The sequence below is a fragment of the Mesoplodon densirostris genome, chromosome 4, assembly GCF_025265405.1.
Source record: "Mesoplodon densirostris isolate mMesDen1 chromosome 4, mMesDen1 primary haplotype, whole genome shotgun sequence".
Classification (NCBI taxonomy): Eukaryota; Metazoa; Chordata; class Mammalia; order Artiodactyla; family Ziphiidae; genus Mesoplodon; species Mesoplodon densirostris.
This window is the reverse complement of record NC_082664.1, coordinates 33,672,889-33,689,267: the sequence shown is the minus strand read 5'-3', so window position 1 is coordinate 33,689,267 and position 16,379 is coordinate 33,672,889. Positions and strand designations below refer to the sequence as shown.

The 16,379-nt window shown below is 46.3% G+C and overlaps 1 protein-coding gene across 3 annotated transcripts in view; it reads left to right on the top strand.

The window, feature by feature from the left end:
• The window catches only part of SMOC1 (SPARC related modular calcium binding 1), a 154,313-nt gene that overhangs the window by 101,975 nt on the left and 35,959 nt on the right, over positions 1 to 16,379 (top strand). For 2 of the 3 annotated variants that reach the window (XM_060095925.1, XM_060095924.1), the window contains exons 6-7: positions 14,029 to 14,118; positions 16,146 to 16,226. In XM_060095925.1, the coding sequence (XP_059951908.1) occupies positions 14,029 to 14,118; positions 16,146 to 16,226 (171 nt within the window). The remainder of the gene's footprint in view (positions 1 to 14,028; positions 14,119 to 16,145; positions 16,227 to 16,379) is intronic. The other variant, XM_060095926.1, reaches the window with a different exon arrangement.

Here is a 16,379-nt window from a genome sequence, read left to right as displayed (position 1 = left end):
TGTGTTTCCTCCCAGAAGCCCGGAGGTAAGTAAGGCTCGTATGGCGGTGGGGACCAAGCTCCCAGAATTTCTGAGAGAGGTGAGCAAGTGCAGTGCACAGAGCTGGCAGGGACCCTGAGACTCTTGGTTCCTGGGAAGTTCAGTCAATAAGCTACCAGTGTAGCCAGCATTAAACAGAAAAGCACAATGAAGGCAGGTATGCCCAAGTCTGCCCTGACTCTTTTATTTTGGAGATCCATCTGAACAGTTTTTCCTCCTTGATTTTCCTTGATAATTGTCCCAGCACATCCAGATTCTTTTCACTAAGACTAGATGCTTCATGGGCAGGTGACTCATGCAGCTGTTATCTTGAAATTCTTAATTATTTTCCTTTGAACTTGAGTTTTGTAAGTATAGTCCAGTGGGACAAAGAAGTGTGTGTGTGAGCAGAAGAGACACGTGTACTATGCTTACCTGCTGCGGCCCCATTGGCAGATAGCTCTTGTGATGCAGGCTACAGGGCTTCCACAATACGCTTAGAGTTTTCATTTTTCATTACCTAGAACAACGCTAAATAGCAAATTAAAGAACATCAGGACAAGTCAAGAGAGAGACTATGGAAGAGAGGATAAGGCTTGATATTTTCGTGTCTTTTGTGGCACCTTTTTTCCTGCTTTTTGAACAAAAGGCTTTGCATTTTCACTTGGCACTGGGCCCTACAAATTGTGCAGCTGGCCCGACTAGGGCATTTGTCTGAGTGCTGTTTAGTGGACCAGCCGACATGAGGAATAGGTCCTTGGGATGTGCTGACCATCCTTTCCAGGGTGCTGACACTAGGATTCACCGCTTCTTACTTCTAGGACAGCATACACATTGGTAGTTGCATGGAAAACAGGTATCAGTTTTATTGCACATGCAAGCACTTCAGAAGCCCCATTTTGTGCCCTCGGGTAAAACTCAGACCAGAGGTCTCGACTGAGTTTGAGCCCTCCCACCTGCATCTGGGCCTTGGGAACTTCATGCTCATAAGAGTCCATGTGGAGAGTTGGGCATGCAAGGATCAGTGTGGGATGTACAGGCTTACCCTCCACCGCAGTCACAGGGAGACCGAGGCAAAGCCTTGGACCTTGCCCCAAGTGCTTATTCCTTGGGGACCAGAACAGGAGGCAGAGTCCCACTGCCTGAACGCAGGAGCCGAGAGTCTGGAGAACATGCTGTCGCTGCATGCTGTCCCTCCAAGAAGACATGGAAGTGGAGCTTGGTGATACCACCACCCACTAGAAACCATGGACCAAGCGACCCGACGGGCTGCTCCCCTTCCAGCGAGCAGGAACGAGTAAGTGGGTGAAAGAAGGGAGCAAGCACCCTTCCAGGTCCTTCCAAGCACAGGGGGAGACAGCCTCCAGTGTTGGTAGTTCCCTTCTAGGAGGGCAAGGAGGAGAGGGGATGAACGTTACTTTCTGCAAAGATCTGAAATCATCAACACTGTGAGTGGCGTGTCTGCCTGTAATTTATTGGGGTTGGAAAAGGGAGCTGCCTTCAGTTTCGCTTGTTGCAACTGAAATCTTCAGGAGCATAGCCTTTGTTCCTGGGTGTGAGGTCCTGGTGGCAGGGAAGAAAAAGAGCAATCATGCAAAACGGACCACCCAGACTTTCCCCACCAAAGGGAACTGAGTGCATGCTGCTGAATGAAGCACCTGCAGCAAGAAAGGCCAACCAGAGGATTTTGGTTCTTCAGCTGCACAGAGAAGTACTTCCCCGGTTGTCCTTTCTAGTTTGTTGTGGCTTTGTACCCTGTGGATAACAATAAGAACCAGACCTGTGGTCACGGTGGGCTCTTGCTGATCCAGTTGGAAGAAGGCAGGGGAATCCAATTCCTCCAAGGATGATGCAGGGAACGGGGGTAGGGTCTGAAGCCTCGTGTCAGGGGGATAAGTTTCCAGCGGTTTCTAGCTCTTTGCTCCCTTACCCCGGTGGGTTCCTCCCTCCTAGATTGTTGTGTGGAGGCTTCCTTTTTGGTGCAAAGGGCTGGCAGAGGGGTGGGGGAGATGCTAGGGCTGACTCGCCCCTGGACACTTGACTTCTGCCCAGTGGCCTCTCTTTCCTTCTACTTCAGAGGGTCCACAGAGGTGTTGAATCTCTTCTGTTTGTCTGCCATGGGCAGTGCAGTGAAAAGCAGGTTCGGGCCACCTGTAGGAAGGGCCACCTGAAGCCACACCTGTCCAGGAAGCTGGGGTTTGAATGGGAACAGGGTGCGAGAGGGCATTTATAATATCCTGTGTCGGCCCCGCCGAGGTCCCTTTTTCAGCTGCCGCTTAAGAATGGAATGTGCTCCGGAGGGCAGCAGGTGGGAGGACACAAAGGACCGTTGTCTGATGGCTCATGCCCACATGTGGGGTCTCCTAGAAGGCATCTCCCTGGAGCCGGAGCTTGCAGCCCAAGACCTGCCCAGAAGGATGCTAAGCCCGGAGGACGGCCAGAAAGGGGGCGAGGCCGGGGGTCTGGGTGTGTGTGTTGGGGGGTTGGTGGTGGTGGGGAGGAACGGACCCAGCTCCTTCTTTCCCCACCCTCTTGCCTTTTTGAACATGCTCCACGGATGGGGCTTGAAGGGATCAGTTCTCTCCACCGGGGAGGAATGAAAAGGCGTATTGTGCGAAGGAGGGTCTGGTTGCCAGCCAGGAATCAGTCCTCCAAAGGAGAGGAGGAGAAAAAGGAGAAAGGCAGAGCGGGAGGAGGCTGGGGGAAGAGGCCCAGGGAGATAGCGGGAGGCAGGGGAGAGGGAGAGAGGCCAGGCGGTAGCAGGTCACAGCCGTCTGGCTCGCAAGGAGGTCTGGGTCGCTCCTGATCCTGGGTCCACAGGTGTGGGCCCGAGGGGAGAAGTGGGGGACGGAGGGAGGGAGGTCCGGTTATCTTACCCAGATGCATGTGCTCCGGGAGGGGAGGAGGGTCAGAGCTTCAGACTATTTACTTAATCCCTTGGAATGTCCTTGCCTCGCTCTGTTCTTTGGGCCCCTTGTGTTTCACAGACTCCTTTATGGGCACATGTGTGGTAATTAACACATGCAGGGTAGGTCCCGGGCCATGTGTTTGAGTTTCAAATATCCATTGATCTGGGGCACTCCCATCCTGCTACCCCTCCCTTCTCCGTCCATCCTCGCCCTCGGAGAGAGATGGAAGGAGTATGTGTGTGTTTTGGGGGGTGGAGGGCACACGTGCAGCCACATGTCTTTTATTGATGCTACAGAGGAATATCAGAAGAGAGGAAAGGGCCCCCAGCAGCCCCTTGAGCTCTGACGATCTGCTGCTAAAACAGTTGAAAGCTGCAGAAGTTGAGAGACAGAAAGGAATTTTGGGTTTCCAGTGAAGCAGGAAAGTGGATGGGAAGCAAAATGTGTTTAGAGATGGTGGTTTTACCCTGAGAAGCTTTTCCTGGCCCCCCAAGGCTTGTGGATTTTCCTGAGGTGCCTCTTTTAGGGGTCTTGATGCTAACAAATATGGGTGATTTGGGGGGTTTCCAGGATAACCAAACACAAAGTCAGGGACTGGTCCTGGGCTTCATTACTTATGAGGTGTGGAAGGGAAGTTCTCAGCCTCCAGTGGGGTGTTGATGGGGCGGGTGAAGAATGATTAAATGGGAGAATAGCGGGAGAGCACTTGGGCAATGATTTCTGGCAGTTCTCTGGGAACTTTTTCTCCTGAGCGCCCAGGACCTTATAGATCCCAGGGTGATACTTCGATAGATGGCAAATGAAAATATAGGGTTATTGGGAGTTTTCTGCAATTTTCTCTTTTCCTACTTCCTAGAGGTCTGGGAGTGAGCAGTGTAAGGAAAATGAGAGAAGAATAAAAACAATAGCAAACTGCTTACACTTTCTGCATGGGCTTCTGTGTTTGTCAAACCAATCTTGGAGAGAAGCGAAACTTCCAAAATCCAACCTACCTTTAATTTGCTGAAACTTCTTTTATTCCCCCACTGGCTACTCCGTAGTCTGTGTTCCAAGTGAAGAGTGAGTCACAGTTATTTCTCCAAGGTCCCTCTCTGGGTCTCAGTTTTTAGAATCTCTCCTGACGTCTGGTCTACAGGTTGGTGCCAACTTGGAGACCTTTGTCACTCAAGTGATGGAGCTAGCAGAACTCTCACTCAGGGCTGAGGGAGGTGCTTAGGGCAGGGATGATGGATGGCGGGTCTCCCAGATGAAGGGGACCAAGCAGCCTCTAGCCTCCGCCCTCGTGGTGGTTAAGCACACCTGAAGGAGGTTTACTCCATTGCCTCAAGCCTGGCTGAGGTGTGCAAGGCTGGCTATCTCAGAGCATTCTACACGTGGAGCGTCACCCCTGTTCACGTGACTTTAACCTCTTCCCAGCTACCTCCTTTTTCTCTTCCCCCAGCACAGAGGGGGAGGCTGGATCCATAACTGATCTGTCAGCCTTGCCATCAGATAGCTCAAGTCCGATTACCTACCAGCCTGGGCTGGATTTCCTTTCTTTTTTTTTTTTTTTTTAATATATATATATATATATATATATTTACATCTTTATTGGATATAATTGCTTTACAATGGTGTGTTAGTTTCTGCAGTATAACAAAGTGAATCAGCTATACATATACATATATCCCCATATCCCCTCCCTCTTGCATCTCCCTCCCTCCCACCCTCCCTATCCCACCCTTCTAGGTGGTCACAAAGCACTGAGCTGATCTCCCTGTGCTATGCGGCTGCTTCTGGGCTGTATTTGAATGGAGCTGGGCAGCTAATGACCTCTGTGGGTTGGCCTCGGCTCACATTGGAATTCCCTGTGAAGAAGCATTCATTCTGATACGTGCCTACTACAAACGGTGCCTAAGCAGCTCCAGGCCCATGAGAGGTGGCTCTTTTCCTCTCTGCATGCAGGTTACTGCTGCTTTCTGGTGTCTGAGCCACCCTGGACCAAGCCTGGCTTATCACTATATCAGCTTTGAAGAGATGGGTTGCAGAAGGGGTGTGTGCGAGGGTGCTTGAGTGTTCATGCATGTACCATATCTCCCTCTACCCACGCTTAATTACTCCCCCAGCAGGGCTCCGTCTACTCATCCCCCGCCCTCCATCTCAGCCCCTATTCTGTGGTCTCCAAAAGAAAGTTTATGCATGGAGGATGCTAAACGAAGAGTGTGAATCCTTGCCGTATCCTGATTTCCAAGGACTAGAGAGGAAATGGGATTTAGTGACCTGGAAAAGCCTTCTAGCCATGGATTCTAATGAGTCCCTGGCGTTGTTAGTAACCATTAGTGTTTTTATACTTGGCTCTTTTATTCTTTCATTCAACAAATTTTCATTGAGACCTTGCTAAGTGCCAGCTTTTAGTTAGTGAGGATCCAGTAACAAGTGAAATGATAAGAGCCCTCGCCTTGTGGAGCTCACATTCTAATGGTCCTTAGCCTCTTCTTGTAGAGGGTATCTTCGGGTGGAGGTGAAGCCTCCCAGAGGGGCACAGACCTCTAGATACTGGGATGCTTGGAAGCAGGGGAGGGAAGGCAGGTGGCACCTGCAAACGCCCTGGTCAGCAGCTCCCACGGCCAGAGCCTCTAAGGAAAGACCCTTGAAGGAGGCTGCCTGGGATGAGCATGGCCCACCGGCAAGTTCTTGATTCCTATGCCTGGTACCTTTGTGGTGCCCCCAAAGTCCAGGTGAGACAGCCCAGAGCTTGTCAGGCCACCGAGAATATGTTCCTTAGCTCACTGTTCCTTGGATGAATGAGTTCAGTTCCAGCTGTGGCCCAGCAAGCTGGAGGGAGCCAGCGATTTCAGCCCGTGGGTGGACAGGCCTCAGGGCCACATCCGAACTACTTCTCCAGCTCCAAGCGCCACGTAGCTCCTGTGGTCAAGGCCGAGGAATTGTCACTCTCCGGTCCTGTTGCACCCGTTGAAAGAAAGCCACGAGTTTCAAGGGCTGTTTATTTTAAAATTGATGTGGAAAGGCAATGGAACTAGAGTAGCTAAAACAATTTTCAAAAAGAAAAAGAAAATGGGAGGAATCACTCTATGTGATTTTTTTTAAACCAAGAGATCTTTAGTGTTTTATTCCCTTCATGACCCTTTATGAATTTTCAGTCCATGCTTCCCTTTGATCATCTGAACAAATGTGGTGACTCCACATTTTTTTCAATGTTTATTTCTTTTTGTTTTTTAATGACTTCGTTTTAAATTTAAGAGGAAGATATAGAAATTTTCCATATACCCCCTGCCGCCACACATGTGCAGCCTCCCTCACCATCAATATCCCCCCCCCTCGAGTGAGTACATTTGTTACAACTGATCAACCTAAATTGACACATCATTATAACCCAAAGTTCACAGTTTATATTAGGATTCACTCTGGGTATTGTACACTCTGTGGGAATGGACACATGTGTAGTGATATCCACCATTACAGTATCATACAGAGTATTTTCACTGTCCTATTGACCTAGAGATCAATGGAACAGAAAAGAGAACCCAGAAGTAGGCCTACACAAGCATGGCAAACAGATTTTTGACAAAGGTGCAAAAGCAATTCAGCGGACGAAGGATAGTCCTTTCAACAAATGGTGCTGTAGCAATTGGGCTTCCACAGACAGAAACAAAAACAACTCCCCGAGACCTTCCCTAAATCCCACGCCTTATACAAAAACCAACTCAAAGTGGATCTTGGACTTAAATGTAAAATCTAAAGCTATTAAAACTTTTAGAGGAAAACATAGGAGAAAATCTTCAGAACTTACAGCTAGGTGAACCTTGAGCTTTGGTGTCTGAGAACATCAAACACGTGATCCAAAAATTTTAAAAATTGATAAATTGGACTCAATCAAAATTAAAAACTTGCTCTTGAAAAGATCTTGTTAAGAGAGTTAAAAAACTACAGACTGGGAGAAAATACTTACAAACCACCTATCTGGCATAGGACGTGTGTAGAAGATACAGAGAATGCTAAAAAACTTAACAGTTGAAAAACAATTTAATTTAAACATGGGCAAAATAAATGAATAGGCATCTCACCAAAGCACATAGGTGGAGGGCAAATAAATACACAAAAAGGTGTTCAACATCATTAGCTATAAAAAAGTGCAAGTTAACCAACAAGGGCCTACTGTATAGCACAGGGAACTATACCCAATATGATGTAATAACCTATAAGGGAAAAGAATCTGAGAAAGAATATATATATATATATATATATACACACATATATACCTATATAAAAAACTGAATTATGCTGTACACCTGAAACTTACATGATATTGTAAATCTCTATACTTCAATAAAAAAATGTTTAAGTGCAAATTAAGACCATGATAAGATATCACTACACACCTATTAGAAGAGCTAAAATAAAAATAGTGACAATACCAAATGTTAATGAGGCTGCAGACGAACTGGATCTTTCATACATTGTTGGTAAGACTGAAATATGATACAGCCACTCTGAAAAATACTTTGGAAGTTTCTTAAAAAACTAAACCACAAAACGTATGCTTACCATATACTCTAGCAATTGCACTCCTGAGCATTTATTCCAGAGAAATGAAAACTTATGTCCACACAAAAACCTGTACACAGATAGTCACAGCAGCTTTATCTGTAATAGCCAAGGGTGGAAACAACCCAAATGTCCTTCAATGGGTGAAACAAACTGAGGTGCATCCATACCATGGAATACTACTCAGTAATGAAAAGGAACACACCGCTGACACATGCAGCAACAACTGGATGGATTTCAAGGGCGTTATGCAAAGTGAAAAAGTCCAACCTCCGAAGATTGTATACTGCATGATTCCATTTATATAACATTGCAGAAATGACAAAATTATAGAGATGGAGAAAGGATTAGTGGTTGCCAGGGGTGAAAGATGGGGTGGAGGAGAGGAAGTGTGATTATAAAAGGGTAGCACGTGGGTGATGTTTGTAGTGATGGACTAGTTCTATATTTTGATGGTGGTGGTGGTTGCATGAATCTGCACATGGATAGCATTGCATAGAATGACACACCACCCACCCACCCACCCACCCACCGACAAATAAGTACATGCAAACCTGGTGGAATGTGAATAAGGTCCCTGGATTACACCAATATCAATATCCTGATTCTGATATTATACTATTATGATGTTATCCATATAGTTATGTTAACTGTAAGGATGCTATCACTAGGGGACACTGGGTGAAGGGTACATGGGACCTCTTTGTTTGCAACTACCTGTTGCAAAATCATTTCTATAATCATTTCAAAATAAAGAGTTTTAAAAAAATTAGCCCCGTCTCTGGGTGAACCCAGCCCTGAACCAACTCTGCTGCTGCCAGGGCCACCTCTCCCCTACTTCTCCTCCGCTTTGTCACCACGCCCCCTTCTTCCATCTCTGGTCTACCTTTTTCACCAGCCTCTTGTTTCCGTTCTTACTCAAGAAAATGTGGAGCTTGACGGTGTGGCCAACTGCTTGCAAAAAGACAGCTTTAAGCTTTTTTGGGGAAGGAGTGTGCAAGTGGGTAGATGGAATGTAAAAGATTCATCTCTTGCTCTGGAAAGGACCCGAAGTACCCAGATAACTTGTGTTCTCAAAGGTCAGAATCAGGACAGCTCACAGTATATTTCTGAGCCTCGTTGGTCCTGGGACATGCATCTCAGGAAAGGTTGAGGTTAACTAACATTCCATCCTCCTCCTGGTATGATTCAGGCCAGGTTCTAAGGGACATTTTTGCAAACAGGCACCACTGTCTCCCTGTGAGGCCCAGAATAAGTCATCTTGACTTTCACACTGGGTCCCTGAGTCACATGCTGAGGGGGATGATGGCTCTGGCATAAATGTGGTCGCTTCAAAAGCAAGAACCTTCCAGCACTTCTACCAGGCTGAAGTGTATCTCCATGTCTTGGCAAAAGACGGCCAATGGCAGCCTAAATGAATACAAGAGTGAGGGTGGCCAGTGATGGGCATGGTTTGGGCAGAGCCCAAGAATTAAAGGGGACTTGGGATCACTGAGAGACCTTCCGAGCCTCAGGACGGGGGTGGTGGTTTCTTTTTCTGTCATTCTCCAACGTTCCTCAGTCTCAGAGACCCCAAGAGATGCCATTAATACAGATTCCTCCTCTGGCCCCTTTGACACATTTGCTTTTGAAGGACCTGGAAGAGAAAGCTCTTTGTATGTGGTCAGAATAAACTCATTGTACACCCAAACAATTAACTCCTCAATGGACTTGCCAGCCCCTTGAAAGGCCCGGCCCTGCTTCCTTGGACCTCTTGGGCTCTATTCAGTCCCATAAGCACACCAATGTTTTGGGGGTTTTGTTTTGTTTTGTTTGTTATTCTGAAAAGTCTTTCCCTGAGAATAGTCAGAGCCGGTCAACATTGTCCTCAGCCCGGCATTTATCTCCACTCGCCAGCGAATGTCAATCAGGAATCAAAAAGCCAAACAGAGGAGGCTTTGAACGGTGTCATCAGGGGTCGAAGTGACTTCCAGCTGTCTGTGCGTGGGCCAGGCCTTCTCGCAGGGCAAAGAATTGTGCTGTCACACAAACCCACTGTCTGGATAGGCTTGCAGAGCCCGTGCGGGGGCTGCGGCTTTCTGGGGCTGCACCTGCAAGGAGAGGCGTGGTTGGGGGCTGGGGGATCTCGTGCGGCCAGACGCCCCGCTCTGGGCCTGGGTGGTTTCCAGCACCGCTTGCTCACTGCCTCTGGAGCCTTGAGCAAATCACTTTCTTGTGCTGAAACTCAATCTCTTTTTATCTGCCTGGTGACTTCCTCTGCCCTGGCCGGTGGTGAGAATAGATGAAGAAAGCCACCTGCCAGAAACTCTGAGCGTTGCAAAATGTGGTAACACTTACTATTGTTGATCTTGACATCATCCTTGAGAAATTCTCTCAGGTTTGCCTTTTTTTTTTTTTTTAATGTTTCCTAATTTACTTTTTTCTCCCTGTAAAAGAAATGGTCATCTTTGAATCGGGTTTTTTCAGTATTCTATGTTCTTCTCGGTCTGAAACAGTATTACGGTATCAAAGAGAAAGAAAGTCTTACAATTTGAGGTCTAAAAGAATCAACAAGATTAAACATACACGCACATGAAATCATCATATGCATTCATGTAAATTGAGATTCAGATATATTTTTCTTTAAGATATACAGGAGAGTCTCCCCCCAAATTAAGGATTGCTCTGATAATCTAGCTACTGCCACCTGATGATTTACCTGTGATGACTTTGGTACTCCATCCCTGCTTTGTTTTAAAAACTTTATTAAGGTATAATTACATACCATAACATTTACCCATTGTAAATGTACAATTTAATGAATTTAGTACCGTTATAGAGATGTGCGGTCATTACCAGAGAACGTTTCCATCACCCCCAAAGAAACCTTGTACCCATTTATAGTTATACCCCACTCCCTCCTCCAGGCAACCATGTATCTGCTTTCTGTCTCTATAGATTTATCTTTACTAGGCATTTCATATGAATGGAATCAAACAATATGGAGTATTTGCACATGGCTTCTTTCATTTAGTATAATGTTTTTGAAGTTCAGCTATATTATTACACGTATCAGTAATTCATTCCTTTTAATTGCTAAGTAATATTCCACTGTATGGGTATATCACTATTTGGTTATCTCTTCACCAGTAGACGAACATTTGGATTATTTCCAGTTGAAGGCTATTACGAATAATGCTGCTATCAGTATTTGTATACTTGTCTTTGGGTGGATATGTCTTTATTTTTCTTAGATAGATTCCCAGGAGTGGAATTTCTGGGTTGAATGGTAAGTTTATGTTTAACTTTTTAAAGAATTTGCCAGACTCTTTTCCATCATGGCTACCCAGTTTTACATTCCCATCAGCAAGGAATGAGGGTTTGAGTTTCTCCACATCCTTCTCTTGATAGTTTCTATTTTAAAAATTTTAGCCATTCTAGTAGATATGTGGTGGTATCTCACTGTGGTTTTAATTCGTGGTTTCCTAACAACTAATGATATTGAGCGTCTTTTCGTGTATTTATTAGCTGTCCGTGCATCTTTGAAATGTCTATTAAAATATTTTACCCATTTTAAAATCAGGCTGTTTGTCTTCTTATTGAGTTGTAAGGTTTACTTTATTTTTTATTTTTAAAACTTTATGGAATTTTAATTCTACAAATCCAGTTTTAAAAGTAAGCAGTTGGATAAGATGATTTAACACTCGATGATTTAATACCTTCTTTAAGAGGCCTTTAGAGTCTTTTACAGCTACCCAGTGTCCTGAGGCTAGGGGTGCAGCCATCCTTCATTTTTAGAAGAGGATATCACTGCCCAGAGAAGAAAAGTGAGGGGTCCAGGTTACCCAGCTTAGTTGGTTGCAAAGCCGGTATCTGCACTGTGACCCCACTGGAGACCGGGAGGCCAGGGGCACATGCGGAAGCTTTTCTCTCTCCCCCAGGCCCAGTGTGAGTCCTGGTGTTGCCCCAGGGCTTGCCAGGAAGCAGGCCTGATGTGGACCTTGGACCCAGGCCTTGGACCTCTGTTTGGTAGAAGGGTGCGCTTGTTTGCTGGGTTGGATGCCAGGTGCCCAGGTGCCCGGAGATGATGGTCAGAGGGTCCTATTGGCTTTGGCTTGGCTGCCCATCCTTGGGGCATGCTGGATTTCACAGGTGGCTCTCCTGGCAGCAGGGCACTTTGTCTTTTCTCACTTCATAAAGATTTCCGGCTAGGGCCTCCATGGTGGCAGTGCAGCTGTATGTCTTCACCCTCGGTGACCCTACCCTGCAGGAAGATTCACTCCCTGCACGTGGCTTCATACTATGTGGGCTTCTGGACCTGCATCTGGGAAATCGTGGAGGTCCTCGACTTCCCTGGGGAGACTGGAAACCCTCCTTCCTCCCCTTGAGCAGCAGATTTCTTTACTGATTGCTGGACCAGATGGGCAGTCCCAGACTCTCATGTGGATGATGGGAGAAGTAAACAGAGTATTTTCTGTCATCCTGCTCCAGAATGAGATACAGCTCTTGGAGTATGGGAGGATTTTAATTGAATATTAAAATATCTCATAAGCCATTTTTCACTTGGCTTGTCATCGTTGTCCCTCTGAGAATGTTTGATTTCTCACTTTCCCTTTGTTCCCTTTAAGACTCCTGAAATGAAGCCACCCTGTGTGGAGGGGCTGAGCACACTGTGCAGGTCTATTTAGACTGTGAACTCTGCATCCGGCAGCAGCAACCAAATGTGCATTGCAGCTGCCAAAAAACTTCATTCAGTGGTTCATTGAATTCAATAGAAAGAGGTGTTAATAGAGTCAGGGAAGTGATGCCATTTTAAAAAATGACACTGTGTGGCTCTGCTCTGTGTTTCTTCTCCCTCAGTGACTTCCAGATCAAACGTACACAGTTTGGCTTCAAAAGATGGCTGTTCTGGACCCCAGTTTGAGGCAAATAAGATATTCAGCTTCATTACGCCTCTCCTCCTGCCACGTCTCATGTCTGCGGGAGATTGTCGGATAGTTCAGGATCACCCTGGCTGCTGCAGGAGCTGGGTCTTACGTTGGCACATGAGAATTATAGCAGGGTCAGATGTCACACAACTACCAGGTTGCTGGCCTCAGCCTCAAGCAAAGGTTAGGGTCTCCATAGCTATTGAATCTTAAGATCCCAGAGGTGGGGTGTTGGCGTAAGAAAGGGATCAAGACTCTGTGTTCTTTCTCCCTCCCCTGATAAGATGCAGGGAACTCTGCCAAGAGTTCTGGGAGCTCCAAATGGTGAAGGCTGTCATTATGGGTGATCTGACTGGCATTGCAGGCTATATGAGAACTTGCATTCTCCATAGTTAATGCTTGGAGAATATAGTGTTCAGTCCTAAAAGACCTCTGGGGGTCTTGGGGAGAAGGGACTGTGTAACCACAGTGTCCGAGACCACAGTGCTCTCCTTCCGTCCCCCTCCCAAGGGAGAAAACAGAAACATCTCGGAAGTATGCGTTCTCAACACAGGTAAAGATACCTGCTCCCAGCTTTCACCAAGGAGGTGGAAGTTGGTTCTTAGGGCACAAAAGAGCACTTGCTCTTTTTACACATAAAGCACAGATAGACATACAGTACACAAACAGATATACAATGTATCTTTGTTATTAACATTTCACTAGGAAATTAATTAAGAAAAAAGTCTAAAAATACTCCTTGAATGGGCAATTAAAAAAAAAAGTTGAGAAATGCTGTTCAAAATTAAGCTTTTGGGATCTTGATGAATGTAATTCAGAGTCCTGAAAGGTAAATAAAGTCTGAACTTACTCTGATCCGTAGAGGTTTTTGGTCTACAGAGAGAGCTGCCAATACTACTAGGACCATAAGTATTAGAACTTGATTACTGAGAACTCCCTGCTCCTATCATGTGTTAGACATTTCAAAGCAAATCCAGGGTGCAATTACTCATGTTTTCTCCCATTTTGTTTGCCCCCATCTCTCCTTGGGAATTGGGGTGCATGCTGTTTCAGAGTTAAAAGTGTTCTAAGGATTCCCCATTCTTTTTAGTTCAGCATGCTGGAGAGGGAAATAGTCCTTCTTACCTTCACTTTGTTTTTAGATGCAGATGGAGAAATAGCTAGGACTTTGGGAGGAAATGGCACCGTGTTCTCCTGTTTTCCTTAAGCTCTTCAGTGAAGGCCACTAGAAAGGTACTGGCTAGTACCTTTCACAAGAGGGCAGGAAGGAGCTGGGGACCTCAGAATTTGATGCCAACAGTGTGCCAACATCTCCTAACCTTTCTGGCCAAACCTCAGGGCTGCTGGTGAAGATAGGCCTCCCAGCTTTCCTGAGGGAAGAACAGGGCTGACCGAGTCGTGCTGGTACAGGGTTATGAGAAGGGGTCCTGCAGAGCCATGACCACTTGGGTCCCTTCCCTGGAACGGCAAGCGCACACCTGGATTGCCTTACTGTTGGCGTCTCTCTGTGATTCTCCTCTCCTTCTTGTTCTTTCCTTCTTTCTTTTCCTTCTCTTCGGTCTGTTCACTGGGACTTGGCCGGGCCATGTGCAAACCCCAACCATTCAATAGTGCTGGAGAGTAGATAGTATTTACCTCAATAATGGTAGTCTCTTTTCGATTCTTTTTAACCCTCAATTCAGATGACGGGTCTAAGCCGACACCCACGATGGAGACCCAGCCGGTGTTCGACGGAGACGGTAGGCTCTTGTATTACTTCGATTCGAATTCTCCCCCCATGTTCAGATTTGGGGAGGCCTTTCCTTCGGGTGTTGGTTGAAACTTTACGATTATTGTGCTTTTCTTTTTTAATTTGAATTTTTCCCAGTTTAAGCCAGGTTGTTTTAACCTTTTATAAAATGCAAACCCTCCCAGGAACTAGTACCCCCTCCACTTCTGGAAAGGCCCTCTGTTCTTGCCAGGCTTCCTGCCTGACTGCTAACGTCCAATAATAACACAGCCTGGATGGACCCTGCAGGCTGCCAAGACCAAAGAGCCAGGGCTGAGAAAGACAGGCCAGCAGCATCCCTTTTCTAAATGAATCAGCACTTAACAAGTTCCTGTAGTGTTCTGTGCCCAGCATTGTGGGAGGCCTCTGGGGGACAAAGGGGAAGTAGATGAGATGGAAGCCTTTGCTCTCAGGAGATCGGCAACTATAGGAGAACTTTATGTATGGAACTATATGGTCTCAGTTGTTTGTTTGTTTTCTGTAATAGACATGTATGGAAGAAAGAGATCACAGTGGTATGGGAAAAGATTCCGTGAAGAGAGGGAACTTGAGCTGGATCTTGAAAATGTGGGGGAGGAATCAGGCTGTTCCAGGCAGGGGCACTGGCATGGGCAAAGAAGAGAATATGGTGGAGACGGGGTATAGTGAGGAAAGTAGCAGGAAAGAGACTGGTGTATGGAGCTGGTTTGGCTGAGTTGTAGGGACCTTGAGAGTTGAGTCAAGACATTTGGGAGAGGAGAAATTCTAGGTCAAGAGAAATGGTGGTTGGTGGCAAAATAGAGGTTGGATATCTCTGGAAATATGAGGAATCGACAGGAGGAGCTTGGGTGCAGAAGGCTGGCTTTGATTTGAGTTTGAGCTGCTCAGGGCCTACATTCTTCAGTGTGCTTTGCTAAGTACTCCAGGCTCCCATGAGGAGGAGCAGGAAGCTTGGCAGAGTGCGGTTTCTAGAAAGTCTGACAATGAGACGTGGAGCTCAGTGCGATATATGGCAACCTTTCAGCAGCTTTCAGCCGAGTATATCCAGACTTGGATCCTAAGACTGGACAGTGAGACAGAGGAATAAAAAGAAATGATGCCACTGGTTGGTTCTATGGCTAAGGATGTCCCTAGCCCAGGCTCAGCTTTAGATAGAAATGTGAAATATCCTTTGCAACTGGTCATGGAGTGGAACATATGTGTGTGTTCATGCCTAGAAGTTAAAATGTTTCTGTGATCTACAAATGTCCTAGATCATTGGCAAGTCTGGGACCCTGGAGGATTGATTGGGGTGGGGAGAGTGGAATGGAGACCATGTCAGCTTGGAAGACCTTCCCAACACACTCATGGAAGATCTCGTCACTCTACAGTGTGTTCACGGTCATCCTCAGATTTCCATGGCACCTGTCCACTGGGTGACCCCACCCCTGGAGAGCCTGGAGGCACCCTGGAACTCTCTGGATGGAGGAATTCAGCCTCTATTTGATGAGAAACTATTAGAAAGGGGATTGAAGCACACATTAGACCCATTACTTTCTTCCCCATGTGAAGAAGAGTCTCAGCAAGCTAAAACCTGCTGTGGCTCAGCTGTTTCCTCTAAAATGGTCTCTGTGGTTTGTTTGGCATTCGTTTGTTGATTTACCCCCTTTAAATCTTCTTCCAGCGAAGCAGCTGAGAAAGTCTTGGCTTGGCACGTGTTCCTCACCTCCTGGGATAATATTTTTATTCCTGGATGGAGTGGCTCAGTGCCTCTGGACTCTGACCACTCGGCTTCCCAGCACAGGAGGCCCTGGTTGGCTCCTATGAGCTGATGGGGAGATGATCTTCCATAGAAAGGAAGCAAGAGGGTGTTGGGACAAAGTGGATATGGGATGAGGGAGCTGGCTCAAACCTTGATGCCTCAGACTTTTAAAAAAGCTGTTAAAAAGTCTGGGGGTTACACTCCAAGTTACATACTCTCTTTGCCCAGACATTATTTTCTCTCTTCTTCTTCTTCTTCTTTTTTTTTTTTTTTTCCAGAAATCACAGCTCCCACTCTCTGGATTAAGCACTTGGTAATCAAGGACTCCAAACTGAACAATACCAATGTAAGAAATTCAGGTAAATAATCTGCCTTGGATTATGTATTGATATGAACTCGATCTGTCCACGAGTGCCATATGGTTGCTTCATGACTATCTCTGTGTGGGCTTGGGCAAGTCATTTAACAAGTTTGGCCTTCAGTTTCTTCCACAGCTGTAAAATGCAGAGATG